Source organism: Lissotriton helveticus, chromosome 11 (assembly GCF_964261635.1).
Source record: "Lissotriton helveticus chromosome 11, aLisHel1.1, whole genome shotgun sequence".
NCBI classification, from domain to species: domain Eukaryota; kingdom Metazoa; phylum Chordata; class Amphibia; order Caudata; family Salamandridae; genus Lissotriton; species Lissotriton helveticus.
This window is the reverse complement of record NC_136072.1, coordinates 910,826,478-910,853,131: the sequence shown is the minus strand read 5'-3', so window position 1 is coordinate 910,853,131 and position 26,654 is coordinate 910,826,478. Positions and strand designations below refer to the sequence as shown.

The following is a 26,654-nucleotide window of genomic DNA, read 5'->3' as shown; positions in this document are numbered from 1 at the left end:
AATCCTGGATTCTCTAAAGTGTTCCTTTTTGCACTTTGGAGGGAGTAGGTTTGGTGGATTTATAAATCACATGTATACCCCCATAGGACAGGACTCTTACCGGAAAAGTAGAGTAACAAGCATTTGCAATGCAATAGGTCTCGCAGCATTAAAGTTTGAGTTACTTGCATTGTAAATGACAATGCTTTGCATTAGTTTTTTTTTAATTTGCAATTGGTATATAAACATTGTTTGTGAATGGTTAGCTGTTGCTTATGCTAAGCTAAGTTGGCAGTAATATAGAGTGCTAGTCTTGCTTGTTATAAGCATGCTGATTTAAAGCGCTCCGATACCTGCGGGTAAAGTTTGCGCTATATAAAAGTGAAAACTAATAAATAAATAAAACACAGCCTACCTGTACCACGTCCGTTCTTATGACAAAGGAGTTTGGCTAACGCAAAAGGCCTACTAGAGCTCCAAGCCCACCTATCTGACAAAAAAAAAATCGAAAGACCGCCAGCCAGTCCGAGAACTAAGGTCTGCCAACTCACACTCCAGCTGCTGTAAGTCACATGAGCGGGTCACGTTGCTCAGAAGAGCATAATTACATGCAAAAAAAAAAAGGCACGCGACCAAATCCCAAGGCGCGCGTCGACGCGTCGCGACCCAATCCCAAGGCGTGCGTCGGAATCCGACTCTGCAATGCTTCTCAATCTGCACGTGGCCATCTCTTGTCTCCACTCGTTGTCGGCTGAGCCGACAGCTATAGTCTCGTGGCGAGAGCGCACTTTCGCGCGCTTTTCGCAGACGGGACCTAAAAAACCCTACCTAGAAACTTTGACAGCTGAGCAGTAGAAACTGCAACCCTGCCCTTCACACTTCCTATCTCCCAAACCTGCAGTGCTCATGAAGAACAAGTAATCAGCAGCCCCTCCCCAACTAGGCCCTCATTGAATTTCAGGGGAGAGCCCTGTCTCCATTGCTTCCTACCCTCAGGTAAGACATGGGAATGAAGGCAAATGCTGCATTTTCACTTCCCCTAGAAGGGGATCCCTAGAAGAACTTCAGCCGCCACCTCATTCAAAATTACAATTCCGCTGAAAGGGAACCACAGGGATGCATATAACCAGCTTGAAAAATAATTTTTTGCAAAATTACTGTTTATATAAAATGGTTTTGCTTCGAATTCATTGGTGCCGGCAACAACTAATGAGGATAAAAAGCAATTACTTCAGTCTAAACAGGGTCTCATAGCACTGTATCGATTGGTAGATCTACTCGTACGATAATACTGCACTGTATTTTTGTGGCTACCACCTGCACAGCACAGTACATTGTTGAGGTAATCTAGGCAGTGCAGTATATAAACAATCAGGAAACCATGCCACGCCTGCACTTTGTCTTCCTGGCTCAATACAGGTTGTGGCAAGCCAGTTCGGTGAAAATAATTAATTCATAGTGGGGCGGCCTGGATGGGGCTCGACAGCAATGGCCCTTATTTTCGTTTAAACACTGGGACAGTGCCTCGGTGACGGTCTGCTCTTCAAAACACCAGTGGTGCAGTAAAAGTACCCTGTGCTGACTGAGTGATCTAATGTAAACAAAACAACACGCTCACTACCTCTTGATTGGATAATAAAAGACATCCGTAAATGGGGTGCAGTGGGCCCCGGTGCCACAGAACCTGCTGCACTAATGCGAGGCATTCACCTATTGAACACGAATCCATGCAAAGTCTGTTGCCCCTATTTATTTGTCCTTGCACTTTCATTTCTTGTTTTTTGTGTGTTTGTTTGCAGTTTATGTAGCGCAAACTCGACCCGAAGGTATCAGAGCGCTTCACATGAGAACCTGTCCTATCCCATCCATATCTTCATACTCCTCGCTTAAGACCTCTGCCTTCTCCTGCCCTTAACCCCAGCTCCTTTTCTCCCGCCAGTCACAGAAGCCCCCGGCTGACGCTGCTTCCCCTGGCCATACATGCAGGGGGGGTGGTCGGGGCAGCCCGCCAGCCTCAAGCTATCCAGAGACCATTCAACCCTAGCAGTGTGTTACTGTACCACCTTTCCTCCTCCTGGCCGTTTGGCGGTCGATTTCCCATGGAGACCATCATCTTTGCAATCGTAATGCGTCACCAATAGCCTTCTGAAACCAGTCGGGGTGCAATTTGCGTTAATTTGGCAACCACTTGTTAGCACATCGGCGTTATCTCCTCTGTGGCTTGCAATTTCTAAATGCTGTGCAGCCTGCGGGAACATGTTCTTTGATATTCTCAATTGTTTGTATTCGCGCGTCAGTATTTGCTGAATTGACTGTCTGTTATGTGGATGGAATTCGTCGCATGAGAATTAACCTACAAGTGAAAGGTGACTTTGGCGTGTTAGGGGTCCTATTTTTTTATATATTTTTTTGAGGAACGGGGATCTGAAGTGCCATAGTTACATAGTTTTAATCAGAAAGCACCGTGGACAGCATCAGTGTCTGGCGGTGCTCCTGTACTTCATGAAACGTAGCCGCCTACTTGCATAATGAGAGGGACAGGGGTGCATAGGCGCGGATTAGACCTCAGTCAGCACGCAAGAATGTCGCTGTAAAGGAAAAAGAAAATACCTCTTCTCCCATTGAAAGGCGGCAGCTGCCTTCCCAGCGTCAGGGCGTCCAGCACTAGCTGCAATAAAACGAACGACGGTGGTGGCGGGGGGGGGGAACGGGGTGGAGAGGTGTGGTGTGTGTCTGTATGTGTGCGCTTGTGTGTGCGCATGCGTGTAGGTGCGCTCGTGTGTGTCTCTCTCTGTGTGTCTGTGTGCGCGTGCGTGTGAGAAAGCAGGGGGAGGCTGTGGAGGCGGTCTTAGTGGCGCGAGCAACTGGAGGCTTCCAACGAGCGAAAGTGAAGACGGGAGATGGGCACAGCAAGCGCGTGTTCAAGCGCGCAACCAAATCCTGCTGCGCGTGCCCATCTCTTGTCTCCACTTTCGCTCCTTGTCGGCTGAGCCGACGACTATAGTTCTCTGGCGAGAACGCGCTTCGCACGGTTCTAGCCGAGACCTAAAAAGGAAGATAACATTCAGATTTAAAGAAGTTTAATAAAATTCAGGTGATTAGAGATCAAGTACAATTAACTAAAGAAGAGGCAAGCACAGAGAGGGCCTCGCTATCCCTTGCAATGCCTGTTGAATGAAGGTAAAGTTGCCAGTTCCTGATCTGCTGAATGGAGAGTTATAGCATAAGATAATATTGTTGAAAAAGTGAGAGGTTACACCAGTTGTACTTAATAAATGATATATGGCTTAAAGGCACTCTTGGAAGGTCATCTGATCACATATCAGATCATATCCCTGTATGGAAGTATAGCACTCATCGATAGCAACAGGGCGCAGTCAGATATAGAAGTTATGAGATTCAAGTCTGGATGCAGTATCTCCCTAGGAATGTGAATTAGCAGGACAGGAAGCCCAGGTTGTAGCAGCCGGTTTTCTAAAGAGCACATCCATATGTAAATGTATTAGTCTCATGAGCATCCATCTTAAATTCCAGCTGTTGTTGATGAATAATTTTCAGGCTAAAATCGCCCAAATGGACAATTTCCTCACTGAGTGAGAAGCCGGCCCAGGCCACGCCCTGGTCTTTTCTCGAAGAGGTGACAGGCCTGAATTCTCCCCAATTAGAAAGGGTGGCCAAGCTGTAGGAGACAGTGTGTGAACTCTGCATAGTCCATTTAGGAGGGCGTTGGGTATAGGCCTAAAGGGACTTTCTACTCTGAGTTCATCCACTGGAATCCTGGAACAAAGGAGTGCCTCACATTGAAACTATCTAGATCAGGGGTTCCATTGACATAGCCTTGCATGAGAGTATAGATGGTGGACAGAGCTAATCCAACACGTTGTGAAGTCCCCTGGCAGGCAGTCCAACATTAGTTTAGCCTCATCAGAGATTAATGGGACTTTGGCCAGACAGGCCAACCATATTGGGCTAACTAAACATCCATCCTTAGTGGTATTATTCAATTGTAACACTGCCGCATTGTCCATCCTTGCCTCCCCCCTTGCCCATTGTAAATTCCTCATTTATCTCTGTCTCCTAGCCTTCTGTCTGACACCTGATACTTCCTGTGATTCATGGAGCGTCTCCATTCAGTGCCTCATTCTCTCTGTTTTGTCTCTAACAAATGTGGCCACTTTTCTTCACTGTCTATGTCTCCATCATTACCTCTATGTTACCGCATCCTCCTCTGACTCATGCTCAATCTTTCATTCCATCTTTCTCAGCACTGCCCATTCTTGTTCGCTGCTCAGTTATCTACCTCAGCCTTGCCCGCTCCTCTTTTATGCTAATATCGCCCATTCTCCCATCCTTAATCCTCCTATCCCCTTATTGTCTCTTGACCCCCCTCTAAGCTGTACACTATGTCTATCTCTGACCCTTGTCCTTTTCGCCCCTTTTCCTCATTTACTCGCACTCATCTCTGAGGCAGTCTCCCTCCATTTCTCTTTCATCTCTACCCCTTCTTTGAGGTTGGTTCCTCTGCTGGCAGTGGTCCTAAACATAAAAGTACTTTGCAAAGCTACTTGTCGGTTTAGTGATAGGTACTTGCCATCCTGGGCCAAGGACTTTGCACAAGATATGACAGGCACGTACACTGCTTTCTGACTATTGTATTGTAGGCCTAGAGCAGGTCTACATGCCAAGGAAGGACATGATGCGAATAATGAAAGAGGCAGGCATACAGACACCAACAGGGTACAACATCTGAAGTTTATTAAATAAGCAGTATAGAAAAGAGAAGGAGGTAAGCCGCAAGCATCCTACGAATTCTAGGTCTGTTGTCTTCACTCCCCACGCTCCAAACCCTTCTCGCATTCCCTTCTAGTACCCCCTAAACTCACAAGCCTACTTGATGGCATAGATATAAAACAACTCCCTTCCTCTAAAACAACAATAAAGATGAAAACAATAAAAAAAACTAGAGAATAGATTACTAATACAAATAAGCATAAATCCCAAGATGCAATGACCAGAAAGTACATGAATGCATCAACAATGACTTTTTGCATATAATAAGTACATAAGCTTTTATCCCATAACGAAATCTTCAAATTTCTTTGAAATTCTCCACAAACGTGTAGCATGTTGACTTTGCGCACTAGTTATGTTCTGGCCATTAATTTGACATTTCTTATCCATAGCCTCATCATTTCCATTCTTCTTATCCAGCCTGGGAAAACCAATACCTTGATCACCCTTGGTGACTTCCTGTACTTTGACCTCTCATGAAACATTTCACCATTGACCATTAGTCAACTTTACATCCCCCGCCAGTGTGCTCTTTGCCATACTCTAAACGTGTGGCCTACTTCCCACCAAAGTTCTTTGTAATTGGCGTCTATCTAGTCTACCATTAACATCCACGCAGCTGCTGTCCTGGTCCCTCTTCCAGACTAAGGTCTATATCTCCCAACTTCTTCCATCCCACCTCATGCCGTCTGTTCTAGGCCAGACCTCCCCGGTACCTTTTGTCCCTTATGTTGCCAACGTGCATTTGGTCCCTCTGTCCAGCCCCACCACCACCAAATCCTTTGTCCTCTTTCTGTGCACTCCTTTAGCTTCACGTTATGGCTGCTTAAGGTATTTTGAGGTATTTCTACATGTTATGTTATGTTTATATGTAGAGGGCACTATCACCCGGGAGGGTATCCTGGCACAGGGCAGGTGTGATCCTGCTACACATGTGGCCTGGTGAGACTACTTGAAAAGCCAGGTCCTCAGTTTCTTGCAGAACTCAAGAAGTGAGGAGGGGGCTCTTATGTGTAGCAGCAGGTTGTTTCATGCTTTAGGAGTGATGTAGGAGAAGGCTCGACCACCAAATATGTTTTTTCGTATATGTGGGATTTGTGCAAGTAGGAGTCGAGTAGATGTGTTCTGAAGGTTTGTGAAAGCAGATGAGATTGTTGTGGTATGCTGGGCCAGTGTTATGTAGAACCTTAAAATTGTGGGTGAGGAGTTTAAATTGTGCTCATTTGTGAATGAGGTGCCAGTGGTGCTCCTTCAGGTGTGGTGTGATGTGAGTGTGGCATGGGAGGTTAGATGAATACCTACTCACTGCCCATATCATGCCCAGGCAAGGCAGTCTGTAATATTATGACTCTTTCAGTTCCAGGAGGTACGGGAAATGATTGACCGGTTTAACACCCTGGCTGCCACTCAGGCCAACCTGTTGCGGCGCGAGATTGTACACCAGGAGGCCATGGAGCATGAGCGGGCCACGCTGTTTAAATACATGGAGGAGAAGCACAGCGAGATCCTGCAGGATAACAATGAACTAGCACAGCTGCAGACTGAGCTGGAGACCGCACGCGGCAATCTGATTCAACTGGTATGTCAAGGCAACACCAAACAGTGATAGTCAATGCGGATTTACTTTCTTGTATGGCATTCTTTCTAAGGAGTGAAGGGCTCTTTGAAGGATTATGCCAATCACTGTGGCTCCCAGTCAGAGTTTACTATTTGCACTACAAACAGCTACCAAAAATAGCTCCCTTGATACAAATACCTCGCCCAAATACAGCACTTGTACAAGGTATTTCTTGGCTTTATCAACTCACGTCTCCAATTTTTGAAGCAGTGTTCCTAACTTTAAGGGCCTAAGACTCTCGAGATCACAAACAGGGGGATTTAACCATGCATACATTAGAAACCTCTTTAGCAAAGTTCCTTATAGTTTATCACCAGAGAAGGAACCACAATAAGACTTACACTTTCCAAAATCAGAGGTCTGGGTTGTGGAACGGCTTATCTTCTGTACGCCTTCCTTGCATCAGTAGACCCATGAGATTTTACAAGCTCAGCCTGTCGTATGAAGGAAGACTGTAGACCTTATATACAGAACTTTCCTTATTCTGGAGTTTTCCAGTGCCCCTATCAGAAATGTATTTTATACAGCCCCTTTTAGGAACCATATTGGGTCCCCACCTAGCTAAATCATAAGAAGATATGATTGTAAATCATAGATTCTTTTGTTCTCATAAACTGTAAAAGCTGCTAATATGCGACTGTTCAAGTTGCCATCTACATCTGAAAAACCGATTTGACCTGATCAATGTGAATCGATTTAATTTGGGGCACCAAACTAATAGGATAATGTATGCAGAAACCTGTCTAATGACTAAAACCAGGTGGACCAGAACTCAGGGTAGGTACTCATTTCCGCCAACAAAACTTGCATTGAATAATGCCTGCCTAAGGGGATTGGTTTGTGCTAAGATTTAGAGACAAGACAAACGATCCTTAAATAAAAAGAACTATAAGTATTTTTAGATTTTATCTGTCCGTAGCATCACAGGTGAACTATGTGTCTAGTAGTAATATGTTCTATGTTCTAATACATATTCCCTGTGAGGAAAATCATCCACATTTTGTACTTTGCTTTGAGCTAATATGGGTCGAATCTATTGCTAACTCGAGGCTAGATTACTTAAAGAACATGTACTTGGGAAACGTATCGAGAAACTTCAAGTGCTGCTTACAAATTAATGTATTTATATAAAAATCTCCGAAACAAACGTACATTCCCTCACCAGTTAAAAAGATGAAATCAAAAGTGACTGGAGAATTTTGCGTTGTAAATGTTCAATATTAGGAGTTTCTTCTGTTGGAGTTCTAAATCTTGAAATGCTCTTCCCTTTCCTTGCGTACTGAGCTCTTTTGGAGTCCCTCTTTATGAAAGATCTTGAGAGCTCCTTTTTCTGGGTAGACCTGGTCATGGCTCTGATTGCCTCTGTTCCAGAAAGGCCACTGTTTACTCTTAGTGAACCGCATCCAGTACATACAGCACCATTTATTTGTCCTTTACAAATGCATGCTTGGTTATCATTTTTAGCTTCCCATAATCAATTTGTTCCCTCCTTCATGTGGTCTGGAAAAAATACCTTGATGGAGATGATGGCCTCTGGATGATCCCCGGATACTATCGCTAGTTACTCGCCTTACACTCAACCACAAATGTGCCGTAGGTTGTGCCAAAGGTCTAGATATCACATCACCATAAGCCATCTACGTCTGGTAGAGGCAACCAAATTCCTTCACTCATATCACCTTAACACAGTGTCAGTGCTGCTAGAATAGACATATATGAAAGCATTAACTTTGTGGGTATCTTCAAATAACTATAGAGGTCTCCACTTGATCTAAATATACATACCTCAGCATTCAACTTTGAAAGTATGCATCTTATTCCCTAGTGGGAGGTCCTCTGGTAGCCCTTAACCGAGGAATGCACTTTTCAAAGCTCTGTAAGAAGTCAATAAAGTGGAAAAAAACAGTACATCGACAGTCCACTTAAATATTTGGGGCCTTATTTATGAGAAGTATCGCATCGCTGCGACAAAGCAGCAATGCAACACTTTCTCATAGATTTCACTGCGCCACTCCTACGATTCTTCTTTCTTGTGGGGGAATGCCCACCCTGCATACATTGTATCTGACGCATGAATAATGTAGCGCAGAAGTTTACGAAGTGATGCATCTGCGTGGATGTGTCACTTCGTAAAAATGGTGCAACATGGCGCATTATTTACAAACCCAGATCTGTGGCTGGGGGTGAGTGTCTGAAAAGTTTCAGCGCTCTGTCCATCATTTCCTTGTGTTAGCTTATTTATGCTGCCTCAGCGTCCCAAAAAGTGACACAATGGCGATGTAAATTTGATGCAAGGGCTCATAAATAAGGCCCTGTGTTGAAACTGTTTGCAATCCACTTTTCCCCCCAAGAATGTTTACAATCTTGTGCAAATGTCCTCTTTGAATACCTCATTCCTATACTTATTGTCTTCAGTTGGTGTACAGAGCTCAGGTCCTGTAAAGCAGAACAACTCAGAAAATATTTTTCAATCATTTATTGCCCAGTTCCAATATTGTGTGTCTTAGGAAATAGTAAAGTGTATCTAGTCTGCCCCCGAAACTAGGTAACCCAAGCTGGGTCTCACAGAGCTTTTGCTTCTGTGACTTAAAGAGATGGCACTGAAGCAATTTGGTTACTGCGTTTCTAGTCCACATGTGAAGTGTGACCCTGAAAATCATTCTTCCTGCAAGGCAAGCACATAACAAGATGCAGCAGAGACTGTCTTCCAACACGTATGTGGAGAATACAGGATCCAACGGGTTTTCTTCTTTTCCCTCCTGCCAAATCATCAGCAATGATGACACACCACACAAAGTCCTGTTATCTCAAATGAGGCATTATTTGTAGATTTCCTCCTTCTCGTAGGTTCTTCTGCCTCCTCTGACAGTGCACACACTAAACTGTCATGACACAATCGAAGTATCCTACCTATGGCCATGCTCAATTTGAACTCATAATCTATTGGTGGCAATTATGCTCTGAGATGGAAGGATGTTTGCATCCTAACCTCACACTTGGGCTTTTTCGGGAAGCAATGTCCCTGCTCCCAAGCTGGAAATCAGAGGAAATTCCACTCTTGTTGGAGTAATATCTCCGTATTTGACATGTGATGATCCCCCTGGGCTGAAGTGCCTACCTAGCCAGGGCTATGGTCTATTTCTCTTATATTTGTTCTAAATTTCCTCCTGGGCTCCTCTGAATTCGTGGTAAGTGGTGCCAGTGTCTGGATTTTATGCTGTCTCGTAGAGGAACACACAACTAGGCCACTGAACCATTAATTTCCATAGTCACATAACTGTGCCACTGAGAATCTTTCAGCAACAGTATTTGTCACAGGGGCATTGTAAAGGAGGATCTCACTACATGTGTTTTTTAAGTGTGGCTCCTTAGGATGTTTATCCAGCATCCTAGGTAGGTAGCCTAATGTAATCATACAACAAAACACACCATCAAATGGGAAACAACAGACAATAGCTTTTTGAGCATACGATCTTATGCAGCACCCCGACGAAGCCACTTTTGAGGGATTCATGAATGGCACCCCTTCATTTCACCCCAGAACATTTCAGTGAAAACACAGTTCAATAAAAAGTACTGAGTTGATAAAAAATGTAACTGATAAACACATTCAGAGATATACAAATCGGAGACATGCATTCAACTGAAATTTGAGATAATAAAGTGAAATATGAGGTCAACATTAGGATTAGGGAGAAGATCTGGTCCCTGAGCACGTTGGGTCCAGTTCTAGAGTAAGGTTAGGGTTAGAGACACTGTCAGAGTAAAGATTAATGTTAATGTAAGTTAGGTGTCAAGGTTAGCTTTTATGTCAAGGTTCTCTTAGTTTCATTATATCGGGTAGTGTTGAATAACAATGACGCATAAGAAGGCTTATGGTCAAGATTAGGTTCAGGAACAGGGCTTGGTTTAGACTAGGGTTAGGCTTTACACAAGGATCAAAGGGTATGGCAGAGTTTGAATTTAGGGCTAGGTTTCAAGGTATTTACAAAACAATATTCGATAGTAAAAACACTCAAAAATTGTTGAAAATGAAGGAAGTATTTCACTGAAAAAGACAGCTTTTCAACGACCTTTTCATTGAATGTTAAACCATATTGCTTTCAATAAAATACTAGTGTAGCAAAGCCTGGCATTTTAACAGAAATAGTTGTTAAGAGGTTCTCGATCGACTGCGATCTGCCTTTATCCATGTCGATGGTGATCTGCCTTTGTCCATATTTACTTTGAGGTCTTGTTTAGACTCTGTCATTGCTTGTTACTAGCTATTTTGCACTGATTGTTGAGGGCATTGTTGTTGTATTGTAAAATGGAAAACTTCAAATCTTAATTAAAACAATTCAAACAAAAAAAGATTAACGTGCTAATTTTTGTTTTTAAACAAAAATTATAACGTAACTGGCGCTCAGGGCCACTCAACCGAACATAGGTGTAACAGTTTCCCATATCACACCGTAAATGTAATCAACTAATTATTTTTGATGCATTTTTCTGGCCTCCAAACACACCAGTATAAAGCTACACCTTGAAGACTTACTTTAGGGCAAACTAATCAGAATTGTTAATTAAACTGCAGTGCACTATGGAACATGATGGCCCTGGCGAGGATTAACTGAATCATCATGTAAATAAACAGTAGTGACCATGCACACCTAATGAAGCTTATTCCTATTTTTATCAGCCTGGCTAATGGTCTCAAACTAAAGCACTATTCCTTGCTATGAATGCACAAGAAAGGAAGACACATGGAAAATATGAAACTTTTATTGATGATGTGCTGCAAGATTGTCCTCAACACAACGCACATAAGGTGGTTACCTATGAATTGTTGCATCTAGAGGTTGCAATGTCTATCTTAGGCGCACCACCTCCAAATTAAACAGTACTTTTGCTCACATCACATTCAGGAGGATCTGTAATGCTAAAAATGTCCACATAGCAGTGGGACTGTCCCTTTACCCACTCAATACAGTCATCTCCACTTGTACAGATCCATGCACATACCAAAACTCCCTACACCTGACTAGAATACGCCAGACCCACAGATACAGTCTGACCGATAACTTTGCCATGTATTATTCCAGGGCATTGATCAGTGGACAGGAGTATTGCTCAACTGATGAGCTGGTGCATTTGTCCATTTTAGATTTCAGTGTTTGGCAAGGAACTTTATATGGTCATTGGCCTGAAGTGTTCATTTTAGCATTTTCCCCATGGTTACCTTTTAAACGAACAGCCTGAGCTCCTGCGGTGAGGACCCAGGATTCATGCTAAACAAATATTTGCTGATTGGTGGAGACAAAAAGGTTGCACTTTGGCAAGACCAGCAAAGATCAATGAAAAGGTGTTAATGGTTTGGTGATTGTAAACAATCTTACATGGAGGGTTGACAACTTTCTTCCATTATCTGCTTCAGGAGTCAAATTGGACTCATATCCAGAACACTGCAGCCCAGAAGACGCTCACGATTGGACTGGTCAAGATGGCGACCTACAATCTATTCCAGATCCTCACCAAGCAGATGCATCTACAGGCAAACATCCCAATGGAAGACACAGAGGGTCAACTGGACAAGGTTGAAGCACAATTATACACTTTAGCTCAGCTTAGCCGGTGCGAATAAAGATGCAGCACAGAGCTTTATCACAAGCATCATTCCTGCACTAGCCTCTATATTCCCACCACAACACGTGCTCCTGTACATCTTCTATAGCCCTGTCACACTCTGTGTACCCACTTCATTTCCTACGGCTCCCCTGCAGCCAGCGCACCTTTGCTGTTCCCTATTGTTTCATTATAGCCAGCACTTCTGCCGAGCTATCCACAGCGTTTCACAGTCAAGGCTCAAACACACTTCCCTAATGCTGTACACAGCCAACAATTATACACTATTTCTGTCAACTTCCTGCAGTCAAAAACTGAAACATGCTCCTGTAGTATTCCATCGCACCCTATGCAACTGCACCAATCCTTATACTTAATCAAACTCAGCACTTCTGCACCATGCCCTGTCTCTTCCTCATAGCCAGCGCTCCTTCTCCATTCCATATAGCTCCAGGGCACCATTACTGAAAGCTCTCTCGCAATCAGTTTGTGTAGTTCCCGTAATTAGCATTCATCGCCATTTCCTATAGCACTCCAGAAGCCAGCCGTCCTCTTTATTTCTGTTAAACAGTACCAATTTTGTGCTTCTGTCTTAAAGTAACTTATTTTCCCTCTCAATCGCCTGTCCTTTTTGCTCAGTCTATGCCATGAATGGACATATCTGTTTACAATCAGTCTGATATCATATTTTGTGCTTTTCTTTCTTTCACAGATTGGGATATGTTTAGGAGATTTGACAGATATCTTTACAGACCTTCGAAAAGCAGAAACTGCATCCAGGCAAGCCCTTTTAACTGCTAACTGACCCCAACCTTCCTCAACTAAGGTGAGTAGCTCATCGGTGGGTCAGTGTTCCTCATCACACAGGCCAGTCACCACTCATACTCCAAACTACTGCTTAGGGGAACGTGTGGTGTACGTGGGAGCAGAAACATTAGTGAGGTGTGTGGCATACGATCAATATGACAAGGGTTTAGAGCTGCATTCTGGTACTGCAGAATTTCTGAGGCCGTTTAGTCGGGGGAGTTAAAAAAGATTATCTGACTAAGCCTGTAGTCTCCATTCTTGTAAGAAATATGCTGTTTAACAGTAACTACATTTCCCCTACTTCAGTAGCTTTCATAGAGTCTCATTTGACCCTCTCTATTGCCTGATCCAAGGCTTTTTCTGTTTCTGTCTTTTTACGTTAGTGTCATAGAACGCTGAGCTCTCTGAGGGAGTGGCGATCAGTGCACTCTCACCTCACTGGCTGAAGTTTGGGTTTTTTATAATGAGGCGACTGGGTTACTAAAATACATTGTTTTTATGTTGTTTAAGAAGCAGTTTTATTTGCACTGCCTCGATTGATTAGAACATTGGACTCTTGGGAGCTCCATTGAAAACAAAGGAATGCTCCGGGTTTTAAAAGACTGGTAGAAGGCCAGAGCATCAACATTCCAATGTTTGTTCACAGCTGTTGCTGTGAACAAAGCCCTCATAGAGCCCAAAGAGATTTCAATCCCCTCGAGCTCCGTGAGGCCTTTGTTTTACAAATTCTGCTTTCTAGGGGTGGAATGTTCTAATAGCCTTAGATCCCTACGTAGCGTGCTCTACCGGCCATTAAAGGCCCGCTCCCTTGTTAAAGCCCTCGCCATCGTCTCAGGCCTTTAACGCTGGAGCGGGCCTTTAATGGCCTGTAAAGGCTGCTACGGGGGCACAAAGGCTATATTAAAAAAATCCCACCATAAGTAAAACATTTCTATTTAATTATTACATATTTAAAATTCAAAACATAATGTGTAGAAATAATTTAAAGGAATGTAATTTTTCCCCCAAAAAATTAAGTTACTCCTATTTTTAAATAAAAAATGTTAAGATATTTTATCATAAAATAATATTATTTGTTTTATTTATACAGCTTCTAGTTTCCTCTAACCAGGTCTTGGTAGCAAATAATACTATGTCAAATTGCCATCTGTGCCCAACCCTGGGCTGAACATCTAATTTAAGCTTCCACAGAGACAATGGAGTGATTAGTTAAGGGATCCGTTAGGGGGTTAGCCCACATAGCCATTTAGCCTCTACTAATCGATTGTGAAACCCCAAAAAAGTCTATTCATGATGCAGAACTGAATTGACATGAAAAGCAAGTAAGTTGTAAAAAGAACAGGAGGATCTAAATGCCAGGTATCCACTAGTGCATAATCCGGATTTAGGCCTGCTAATAACCTGCAGTTTTGGGCTTAAACTGTCTTTTTGTTCTACTCGAAGTGTCCAATTAAAAGTTTTGTATACATTAAAATCGCCCTCAAAAATGAGAGGTCCTACCGAGCCCATGGGAAGCTCAAAGAGTTGTTTAAGGACCTCTAGCTCATCCTCGATTGGGCCATAATTAATGAAATTGAAATTGGACGTCTCTCCTCAGACCTTAATCCATATCAATCTACCCTGATGATTTCTCTTGACAGCTACAACATGCCAGTTGATACTAGATATGTAATAAATTACCACCCCCCTTACTGCAGCCCCTGATGATGAATAAAAAGAGTGAGAAAATATTTTATGGGTCAATATCGTGAGATTGTTAGGCTGAAAATGAGTCTCCTGAGAAAAGGAATCACCTCTGTTCTTAGGGAGGACAGAAAATTAATCATTAAACTATATTAACGCCCAATCAGTAGGCCATTAGCATTTCATGTGACAACCTTGCAATGCTTTATTAATTGCACCATTCTAGAAGATCTTTTATAGCAGAGTTCATAAATTTAAAAGAGCTACTGGTCCCAACCCCCTTGCCATCTCGAGGACTAGAAATAGGCAAAGCCACAACTCTTATTTGCTTACTTCTACTCTCAACTACTACACTGCTCTTTGTTTGCTTGTGCTCAACCTCCTGTGACCATTCCCCCAACTTGTAGTGCCCGCCTCCCCAATCGAACCCTTAAAGGGGAAATTGCCCGCTTTATACCGTAAACAAACCCTAACCTTACCTTGGGCCATGTTATTGCACATAGCGTCGCTCCTCTCTCTCCCAATTGAGATGACAAACCTCCCTTTCACTCCCCACTCAACAACCCAATGTGGAAGTGATCCTTACAATACAAGAAGCCAAAGAAGAAAAGGGCCAATACACCACCCCTCCTGTGAATTCCAATGCTCAAATTAAGCAAGGTCAGAAAACAGAAACATATGAACAAGATCTCCACCAATTCACTCAAATGGGGTACTATGCATGTAAATCTCACCCCCACCTGACTTTGTATTTTTTATAACAAATCCTGAGCCTGTCTTACAGATGACCAGAGGTAAAACTGCTCCTTAACAACTACCTTAAGCTTTGACTGTTGAGCCAAAGAAGCCTGCACACCCGCTGATTTAAACAGTCCTACAAAGCCGTAAAATTCCTTTCTATGTCTTGCTGCTGAAATTGACGTATCCAACTAAATACAAAAATGCTGATTCTCTGGAAGCGAAAATGACTTTCTCGTAATCTCTGTAGAGAGGATCAGCTTTAATTCTAAAGTTGGCAAAATTTACTAGAATGGTACATCTGTAATTTGATTTAGAACACCCGCACAACCATGTCCTTGATGATTTAATCTAAAATGCCATCCCTTCAATGGGTTTTCGTCCTGGTTTGATTCTGACAGGAAGGACCTGTTCAAGGAAAACCTACATAGATGCTCCCAGCCCCCAAGAGTCTGGATCCGCAGAATGTCAGGGTATTTATGTAGTCTTGTTTGGAGATGGGAATTTCATATAGGCCATGTGCCTCTACCTATTTCATAGGTAGAGGCACATGGACATCAGGCCTGTAGAATTGTTAAGGCTTTCCTTGAGACAAGAACATGTGTTTAGAATGTGTGACCAGGCTCAAAATTTAAAATGTGGTCTTCCATTGCTAACAGACAGACATTTTGAATGCTGAAGATCACCCCCAGGCATTGATTCCTATGTACAAGATGAAGCGAGAATTTGCCCTGGTTGACAGAGAATGTTATGTAAAGTAAAGGTAATAGTAAGGATTCCAACTAGCAATGCCAGCCTAAAGTGCTTAGAGACCGTTGGTGATAATGAGCTATACAAATATAAATTAAAATTTTTTCCTTTGTTGCTCTCCTACCTTCGATGCGTATTTTTTTAACTGTGATACAGAAGCAAATTTCTTCCCTGCTAATGTGTGTCAGAACAACATACTACAACACAGTATAGTACACTGCAGTGCCATGCAATGTTGGTCACTGCTGTGCATACTTGCTCATCTTCTGTTCCTTCTTTTACTGGGATGTAAAACGGATGTAAAACTATGCTCCTTGGAGATGCATTGCACACAGTAAGCCAATTATTTGAATTATTTGAATGCCTTGTCTAAAAGGTCTCACATCTTGCACTGTACCTTCCTGACACATCTGCTTACAGTCCTCTGATCTGGGATAAGTACAACATGATTGTCCACTTGAGGAATGGGGAAATGTCTTGAACATACCTTCTGGGAAGAAAGCAAAACAACGAACAAACAGAGGCTCTTTGGTACTTTCTGCTGATTTAAGTTTACTTTGGTTACTTTACGTGGCCCTTCATTACCTTTTAAGCAACGTATTTGCTCCATTGTTTCTTTGTAGCTGGAGTGTCTGGAAAAGGGAGGGATAGGGACTAGTTTAGGAACTGACATGCACCTGCCCACAAAACAGTATGGCAGTGTTACTCACAAACTGCATGTTTTCACAAACAGCACTTCTATAGTTACTACAGCCACAAAGGACACAAAACGGTTGTAAATATCCTCCAGCACAGAACTGGAGTAAGTTAAACACCACACTTGGCCAACCATTGATACTACAATACAGGTGCATAAAAATAATGGAGGCAGGGACTTAAAATAGAAGACCAATGGAACTAATGTTAAATTAAATAAATTAAGTTTAACATTGTAAAAATATACATTTAATCTAATTTGAAAAAATAAATATATAAATACAACATAATTATTAGTTTGTTATAAAATATGTTAACTACTTTTCTTACATTTTAAAATAATGTAACTTTAATTTTCTAATAAAATAATTGAATGAATTTGAATTAATTCTGTACATAACTTTTAATATTTTTACTACATAATAAATATAGAATTAATAGTTTTGTAAGATTTCTTTTAATTAAAACATTAAAAAATAATTTAAATTTAATGTATTCAAAAAAATAAATATTAAGTTAATAATACTGTAGCTTTTCTTTATTTTGGTGTACAACTACAATACAGATTTTAAATGAATTTACTTTTCCTAATATTTTGCCATCAGGAGATTTCCACACCGATGGTGAAGATCTCTGCTTACCTGTGAAAAGTTACAAGTGGTAATTTTGACCTCGGAAATTAGGCACAACCTCGTGTATTTAGGGGATGAACAGTTGTAAGCTTACATCCTATTGCAAATTTACACTTGTAAACAGTGAATAGCCTAAAATGGTTAATTTACAACAAAGTTTAGGAGTAAACTTACATGTGTAGATTAACTCATTTGTAAATTTACCTTTGCGAATAGGCCCCTAAATTCACATGAAGTTGGTTTCAGTTTGAGGCATTAATCCTGGATATTTAACCCCAAATGCTACCTGATTTTATCGTAAAATTCTGTTTTACTGTCATCCAAATGGCTGCATCAACACATGTGGGTCACATGACCTATATATACTATCCTAAGATTTTATGAATTTGTATACTTCAGTAGTCTTCCTAAATTGATAAGCTGGTCCTACAAGTCTAGTTAAATGAGCAATGGAACAGCTTCTCTGAATTTGTGATCCATATGAGTCTCTCTGTGCTCACTCAGGGAGCATGCTATGCATTGGCTTTCGTGACTGTTAAGGTCCAAACAAAATAGAAAATTTTAATAAGATGAAACCTGGTCTTAGGTTACAGACCTATTCTGTGACATGTCAGAGTGAAATGCCTTTTATGCAAAGCTGCTCTGTACACCAGTTACAGAACTCAGAACAGTACTGTGGCAGCGACTGGCAGACAGTGATGGTTGGATTTGTCAGGGGAGCTCCTGGTCTCGGTTATGCAGTTTCTGAATTGCCAGCACGACTTTATTCTACACCCTTGAAATACGATGTTCAGGGAACCTAGGAACAGTGACTTCCAATAGTGTATCCTACGTAGTGTTGGTTGCTGGACTCAGGAGTCTTCTCTAACAGCATCTGATGTTCTTCGGCTGGCCAATCCAGACACTCTGAGATGCATTGGTACTTTATTTTTTAGCTCTTGCACAATATATATACACATCATACAAACTTTACTTAATTGCTTCTAGGTACTTGTGAGAATAAGATGTTATTACATATTAGAATAGGTGATCTTTTGTTAGGTTTCGCCTGGGCCGGAGCACTAGCTCCGCCCAGGAGAAATCTTATGTTCCTACAGTGTGGGGCTTAGTCCCGCCTCTGTCTCCCATTGGCTAGCTCCATAAATGGAGGCTAGCCATTGGGAGACAGAGGCTGTCAATCACGCTTTCCGAGTGAAAACGCGATTCGGGGGCGTTTCTCGGGCTTTTTTTAAGTCCCGCCCCTTTGTCCTGGACCGTGCTGTCATTGGCTGCCGCCCGGGACACCCCCGTGACGTCATTCCCCGGGCCGCGCTGTGATTGGCTGGCCGGCCCGGGACCTGACTTGTTTTTAAATGTTTCCGATGCGTGGTTTCTTGTTTACTTAACAAGCCCTGGAATCGCATGCTGTAGTTTCTCTGCCTCCCGTTTACATAAACGACCACTAGGTGGCAGTAAACAGCGACAAAATGGACAGAAAGCAAAAGCAACAAGGGGACGTGATGGAAAAGTCAAGCGAGGTGAATTTCATCTTTTAGCACTTCAAAAGCTGTTACTCGAAACGTGTTAACAGTGCAGACTGTAGAAACAACATCCGCGTGTCTGTCGAACGAGGCGTCACCGGAAATGTTCTTTGTAAACATCCAGCAACTGATTTATGTATTTCTGCGCGTGCTTTGTTGAAGGCTGACTTCTGCCGAGCACCGCTGACGGTGGGCGTGGTCATCACGGGTAACTCTAGCCCCTTCTTCCACGGAGGATGGATGAGTCTGGTCTGCCGGGAACTCAAAATGCAGCAATTTCGAATAGTGCGGAACTCGGCCCAAGGGAGTTCTTTACATGAGCACTAGTTACATTACAGGAGATCTGGCTATTTATTCTTTTAGACACAAGGAGAGTATGTGATTCGTCCACAATCACAGGGTGTAAGAGGCGAAGCTGAGACTCGAACCAGGTATCTCAATTCCAAAGTGGGTAGTTCTGGCAGAAGTATCCAGTGCTAAAATTGGGCCGGCACCTTTTCATTTACTCCGCTTGAGTACCCGAACTTTTCCTCGTTCAAGGAGAGCACCTGTGCTCTCATGGCTTCAACGCGGGTGGCGCTGCGCTCATCGGGATTCTCTTGCAGCACCTTCTTTACGAAGGGTTTCAAACTGGAAGGAAGCCGGGGCTGAGCTGATGCATGCACGCATGAACAGCTGTTCCCGTGTTTCCTTTAACCGCACATCTTTCCCAGTCGGGTTAAAAGGTTCTAAAATCTGTTGGGCGGGGGCTGAGGCCGCATTGTTCAGCGAAGTTCCCCTTCTTAGCATGCCCGTTCTTTACCTGAAAATCACCAACCATCGGCAATTTAAATCAATTTAAATCAAATCTATTTGCTTGAAAGGGAATGCCTGCCCCACAGGAATTAAGTGGCAAGGGAAGACCAACTCAAGCATCAGAGTTCACTATATTATGCAGCAAGAAAAGGAAAATTATGCGGCGTCATGAGGCATATTCTGAAGCAGTTTTAATTCACCTTTTAGAAATATCAGTTTAGCACCCACATACTGCAATCGGCAATTATAAAGTGGTTTGCTTCTCTGCGACGAAAGTCCTGCCACTGCACTGAAATAAGTGTGGTAGCGTTTTAGTTGTTTTTGACCCATTGGAGCTAAAAGCATTTTTTTAATTCTGCAAATTATGCAATAGATGATGGATTATGTGGGAAATGCAGCGAATACATAATGTGGAAAATGCCACTACCACAGAGGTACATAATTCCAGTGCTCCTGCTCTTATGTGAGGTACACTTACATCACTTTTTCTTGTGACAGAGAAACTGCTAATGCCCTTGACGGAGATGGGGCTCTCCATCAGCCACCTTCATGCTTGTATCTTGAAGGTTCTCGACGCGCAGTACTGGGGATGTTAGGGCTACGGGGTTGATCCACAGGGGGAGGTAAAAATAATCCTGTTTACTGATAAAACTGATGTAGAGATGTCAGAAGTGGTCGCGGGCTATGTGGCCTACCCTTTGCCAAGCTGTTTGTATATTTGCATTTGGTATTTCCACAGCACGTTGAAGATCTGCTGCCCCAGGAGATGCCTTCGACCATTGATTGTATTCAAGCGAGGCCTGGTCTGGCTTGTCATACATGTCAGTTTTCATTCTTAGCTAAGTAGATTGTATAAATGGAAGCTCAGTGTCACAGCCTGGTGGAAGGCCTGCTGCACCATGACATGTATGTATTGTATTGTATTTGTATTTATATAGTTCTTACCACCCGAGACGAGGTGTCAAAGTGCTTTTTCGGCGAGTAGCACACTACTCCGGAACCCATAAAGAATCAGTGGTGAATTAGTATAGTGAATTATGAAAGTAATTTGAGTGGTGGATGTGTTAGTGAGTTATTTGAATTGAGAAGGATAGTGGAGGGATAGAAGAGGGGAGAGGTTTGCATGCTACCCCTGATGGGGGTGTTGAAGGGCTTTTTGGGTGAGTAGCACACTACCCTGGAACCTATGAAGGATTAGTGGTGAATTAGTATAGTGAAATATGAAAGTAATTTGAGTGGTGGATATGTTAGTCTTTTATTCGGGTTGAAAATGACAGTGGAGATATAGAAGAGGGAAGGATTTAGAAATAGTTTTTTGTTTTTGTTTTGGAGAGCTCATAATAGTAGGAGGGGGCTTGGGGTGAGTAAAAGGGAGGTGGAGGGGAAGAGAAGAGGGAAGAGTTTAGAAAGGTGGTGACAGACTGCCTCAAAGCGAAACCTGGACCTGTTTGTACATATGCATTCCTGTTAGTCAGCACAGTCCTATAAGTAACTACAGCATGTACTTTTTAGCCTACAAAAGTAGCCTTGCTGGAGACTTCATTTCTTTATTGCTTTTTTATGTCTCCTGTTTTAAATGTAGTGTTGTTAAAAAAAATACAGTCACTTTTTGTACTGGATTTTTATTTGATGGGACAATTTCTTTGCTCTACCTGGTTCTCTTATAATGAGGTTGGTTATGAGCTTTCATCTCCATCTGTGCAAGCAGGGTACAAAAAACACAACAAATGCTGATATAAAGTCAAGGTGAACATAAAATGGTGTGAATGGCAACTCAGAAACTCCCCTTGTACAAGGGGCGTAACCTCCTGCAAGGAAAGGGGTGTTTGCTGGGTGAAAAGGATGGTGCAGAGTATGTGGAAGAGCGACTACGTGTAAGAGAGCCCCAGCAGGATGTGGTGTTGCTGGTCAATTGGAAAGCAAAGAAGAGGAACCATGCCATCAAGAATCCTACTGCGAAACTTGTATTCAGCAATCTGTGGGAAGTAGGATACAGGGCATATATTAACAAGTCTCTAAGTCATTGATCTCACCCAAACTCTCTTATGCCATTTTTAGTCCTTGTGAGATATTAAAAGCACCTTTGATGTGCTTTGGTCCTAGTTCACAGGACTTCCTGCTCCTAAACCATCATATCTCATGATTCTGTCAAGACCATTGATGTCAAAGCATTGTGTGAAGTGTTATGGCTGGAACTGTGTCAGAGTGAAAAAAATACTTTCAGAATTAGCATCTGCCACCTCACTTAAAGGCTCTAGCCCGATACACCCTTTTTACTACTTTAAGGCCCTTGCCAGATAAATCCTACATTCCTCTTTAAAGCTCTTGCCCAGTACACCCTATATACCACTTTCAGGCTCTTGCCCGATACAACCTATGAACCTCTTTAAGGCTCTTGCCCAGTACACCCTATATACCACTTTAAAGCTCTTGCCCAGTAACCCTATATACCGCTTTCAGTCTCATGCCCGATACACCCTATATACCACTTAAAGGCTCTTGCCCGATACAACCAATGAACCACTTTAAGGTTCTTGCCCAGAACACCCTATAAACCACTTTAAAGCTCTTTCCCAGTAACCCTATATACTGCAGCTCACTGGTTGGTTCATGGGAGCGGCCCGAGCCTGCAGCCCACTGGTTGATTCATGGCACCGGTCCAAGCCTGCAGCCCACTGGTTGGTTCATGGCAGCGGCCCAAGCACGCAGCCCAGGATTGGTTCATGGGAGTGGCCCGAGCCTGCAGCCCACTGGTTGGTTCATGGTAAAACGCCAGAGTGGTGAATGGCCAGTACAGCTCTGCAAAAGCTTTATCTTGTTTAGAACCACTCTATTGCTTGTGGTGTGTCTTTGCTTATTAATCTGGTTTTATGTTTTCATGCTATGTTTTAACTTGTCAAGCAACTTCATAGACCGTAACCCTCCTTCACGTTGCCCATCTTTTCTTATATTCCCTAACTCTGGGTTGTCACTCTTAATTCTGATTTGTACTGTCTAAGTCTAATGCTATTTAGCTCACATTTTCAGACTGATAACTAGAGCTCGAGCCAAGGGTAGACGCTTTCTACCTGCTATTTTCAGAAGGTAGATGCCATCTACCCTGCGGCAAAGCTGGCCGCTTTCAGCAGAGTGCTACGTTCCTTCCCTACTTCTCCTGAATTTACAGAAATACGCTGAACTCGTCCTGGTGTCATTTTCTGACACGGGACACTTTCAGCAGCACCTGCATGTTGTCTGCTTTTGTTCCAAGCAGCAAGGTAAAGGCGGCGAGGAGGCTTATTAGATGCAAGCTGGGTCCATAACAAAGGCAAAGCTAAGGGGCTATTAGGCCTCTTTTTGTTTGAGTATTCTGGCTGGGGGCTATCAGAAGCCGCACACCTCGAGGCAATGGAATGGAAACAAAGGCATCACTTCACTGGCAATTAAGAGAGAAATGCTTTTGACTTTGTTCAGTCCCTGTATATAAGAGAAATATATGCATGCATTGTAAGGATGCCAGATGTGTTGGTCGCCCCAGTATTTACCCAAATAACAATTTAAATACCACTATTTCATTTTTTGACTTTCATAGCACTTTAGCACTACAGTAGTGCTAAGGTGCTATAAAAGAAATAAAACAAAATAGTGGTATTTACATTTTTATTTGTGTACGTGTGATGCAAGTGGTGCCACTGCTCATCCCATTTCAGAGTGTCAGAGCTAGTTACATCACATTTACAGATTATACAATGACAATAAATTATATGTTTGTACATCAATATAAAGGATGCGTTACATAAGACAGTGATGGGCACAATGTGTGGGAGCCGCATGTTGTTCATACCTCAATGTGCTATATCAGAAGGATTACAATTTATGAACTGCCTGTAACAAAAGGATCTGTCTTAAAAGTAGTAACACACTCACCATTTACATAAAAAAAATCTTTCATCTGCATGTTACGTAATGTGCTTTGCAGGAGACATATTAACCCTCTATGCTACTTTGATTCAAAATTAGGACTTGGCATAACAGTGCAAATACGTTATCCTCAAGAGTTATCTTACCATTATTATTCCCTGAGATTTAGCTGGCACACACATATCTCTACAGCAGGTGCTTTAAACCTATTAGATATTTTGAAATACAGACATTGCAACCAATTAGGCAGAACAGATGTACTGCTACATTTCTACTTGTTGGCAATTTCTTTGTGGCAGGGTGTAAAAAAATGTATACGTCGAGGCCCAGATTTTACATCTGGGTTTCGTCAATATTTTGGCACAACCCCAACGCAAAATCTAATTTGTTAAATATTGTAATGCACTCAAATGTACTCGTGAATTACCTGCTGAACATAGGTGAGGTCTTTAGATCTGATGTCACTTCCTGTGAGGTCATGGGTTGGAATGCCACTTCCTGTGATACCACATGCAATGTCATGCGCAGTGATGTTACCTCCTGTCATCTAACATGCAGTGATGTCACTTCCTGTGATGTCACACACATTCTGCCTAACTTGGTGAGTCCCCCCACTTCTGTTTTTTAGGACTTGAGCACTTACGAACTGCCTTTTTTCTGCCTAACCCTGCTTTATCTTCTAACCACACTTTCACACTTGCCGGTACTCCACTTTATGTTTAAGGCCATGTCCCTTTGTTGCGTGATACAAGAGTTACAGCTGAGAGGCTCTACACATCATTAAAAGGCATTGATCACTACCAGAGGGCATGCTGAGCCCAAACAGGGGTGCATTACCCACCATGTATGGTATTACATATGTGTTGTTGTTAAAGGCAACAGCTGTTCCGTTATATATATTCATATATGTTATATCTGCATCATCTATGTGCCCCAAGTCAAGTACACAACATTGCTGCATTGATTCTTAGTTTCCACTGTCCGAAGAGGTAGACTGACATAATTGGGGTTAATCTTTGCTTGTTTTTTTTTTAAATATGCAAGGTCTAACCACAGTATTCCAGATTTATTTTAAATAACCACACATTTAAAAGCACCTTTCTATTTTTTCCAGTTTTTGTATCTGCACAAAGACAAGCATTGCTTTCCACCATATTGCAAAGGCACTATATGTATACAAATTACTTACTCATTAACGATGTTTGTGACGTCCCAAGTGTCACTCTATTTTTTAAAAGAAAATATAATCTTTATATCAGTATTTTTTTGTTTTTATTTTATAATGAACCCATGTGCTGTTCACTGTCAGTTACTTAAACAGTTTGCGAGAGATTAAGCTATTGGCAATGTAAATGACAATGCCATTTATTTATCTGTTTTCAAAACCAACACATAAATACAAATTTTGTCATTTACAATGCCAATAGCTCTAACTTTTCCAAAGGCGAAACCGTTGCATTGTAAATGCTTGTTTTTTTATGAAGGCAAGGGAAGTTTGAGAGAACCGAGTGAAAAGTTAGGTGCTTTCACAGCTTATCAGCTATGGCACAGATGCAGTCATCAAACCCTTCACCTAGCCAATGCCATGGCACAAATGTGAGATGCAGGTTTAGTACTTTACTAAGAACACAGAGGACTCCCAAGGGCAATGCATTTCGACAAATAGAGAATTCAAAGCTGGGGAGCTGTAAAAAAAATATTTCTGGCCTTCCAATGCAGACTTAATAGTGAAGAAGAGACAAATCGTTCATTATAGCAACAGCAACATTTGAGCAGGGTCCCTTGAGTTGTTACTAAAGAAATGCAGTTCAGCAGAAGTTTTAAGAAATAAGTCAAATACCATCATCGAAGGTGGGCTAGCTTTTGTATGCAGGGAAACATTTCTTAACAGCAATATCCTTCCTGTTGCTCAAAACATGGCCTATAGTAACCCACAGATAATCAACATCAGATTGCAGCTGTAATGTTTATCAGTCTGTAGAAGTCAGGTTATGTAATTTTCTACATGGTCGTAGTGTTGGGGAAAAGAAACACAACCATGCGCGGGAAGATGATGAAAAGTGCCAAAGGCAGTAAACACCGAGTGCTAGTAAAAAAGCTAAAAGCGGAAAACATTTCGAACATAAACACACACTAAAGGCAGTGACAACCCAGTAAGGAAAGTGCAATGAGTGGCAACAGCCAAGTGCAAGGTAACACTGTCAGGAGAAGCAGATGACTGCAGAGAAATATTAGAGGAGGTGAATAATAGAGAATACAATCACACTTACCCGAACCTGAGTAAAGAGAGCAATTCGACCTCAGCATCAGGCGCCGCAACCCAAGCAGAAGGACAGGATTGTGCTTACGAGGCTGGTGAGTCATGTCAGACCAACTTAAAGGGTGTGAGTGATGGTCAGAATAGAGAAATTTGTCTTTTCCAGTGGCAACGCAAAAAGAAGCCACACAACGAACAACGTGGTTGAAAGAGAACTATGGGTGAAAAACAAGGGTCTAAGGGATAGTGTTTAACGACCAACTAAGCTCCATACCCCAAATTCAAATACATATATAACACAAGGGAGAAAAGCAGTCAGTTAAATCAAACTAGAATTCTAAAAGATCAGAAGGAGTGTTCAACACATTCAGACAATTTGCCTAGCACTTGGCATGAGTATGAGTTCCATCAACCCACCAGTTTGGCGGAGTCTCATCATCTGGAAAACAAAAGAGTAGAGTCTGTACAGCCAGTGTTGCCCAAAGGCTGGCACACTTGAATACCGGACCTCTTACTCTTGATCTACTCAGCCAGGAAACTTTGCAAAAAATATGGATGCTGATGGAGTGCAGTGCTTAAGTGAAAGTGAAGTTAAAAATAACTATAAGGACGAAAAATATGTTTATTAAGGATCGTCCAAATGTCATGAATAAAATAGCCTGATAGTGTGGAACAAATTTACTATCTCATGGCAGTGAGTTTGGTCGAAATGTTTCAGCCGCTATGGTAATTTACCCGGCTTTCTTCAGGACCGATTAGATGAAGAGTACTACTGCATGAAAAACATTTTATATACAAAAATATATTAGGAATGAGTACATCAGTGGTACAAGACCACCCTACCAGCACTGGATCGCATATACGTTGAATGGTTGGTAGGTAAG

At 42.2% G+C, this 26,654-nt stretch overlaps 1 protein-coding gene across 1 annotated transcript in view; it reads left to right on the top strand.

The window, feature by feature from the left end:
- The window catches only part of CFAP73 (cilia and flagella associated protein 73), a 109,415-nt gene that overhangs the window by 69,046 nt on the left and 13,715 nt on the right, over positions 1-26,654 (top strand). Inside the window, exons 5-7 of the mRNA XM_078667167.1 lie at positions 6,128-6,349; positions 11,805-11,963; positions 12,705-12,818. Coding sequence (XP_078523293.1) covers positions 6,128-6,349; positions 11,805-11,963; positions 12,705-12,797 — 474 coding nt within the window. The 3' untranslated portion in view covers positions 12,798-12,818. The remainder of the gene's footprint in view (positions 1-6,127; positions 6,350-11,804; positions 11,964-12,704; positions 12,819-26,654) is intronic.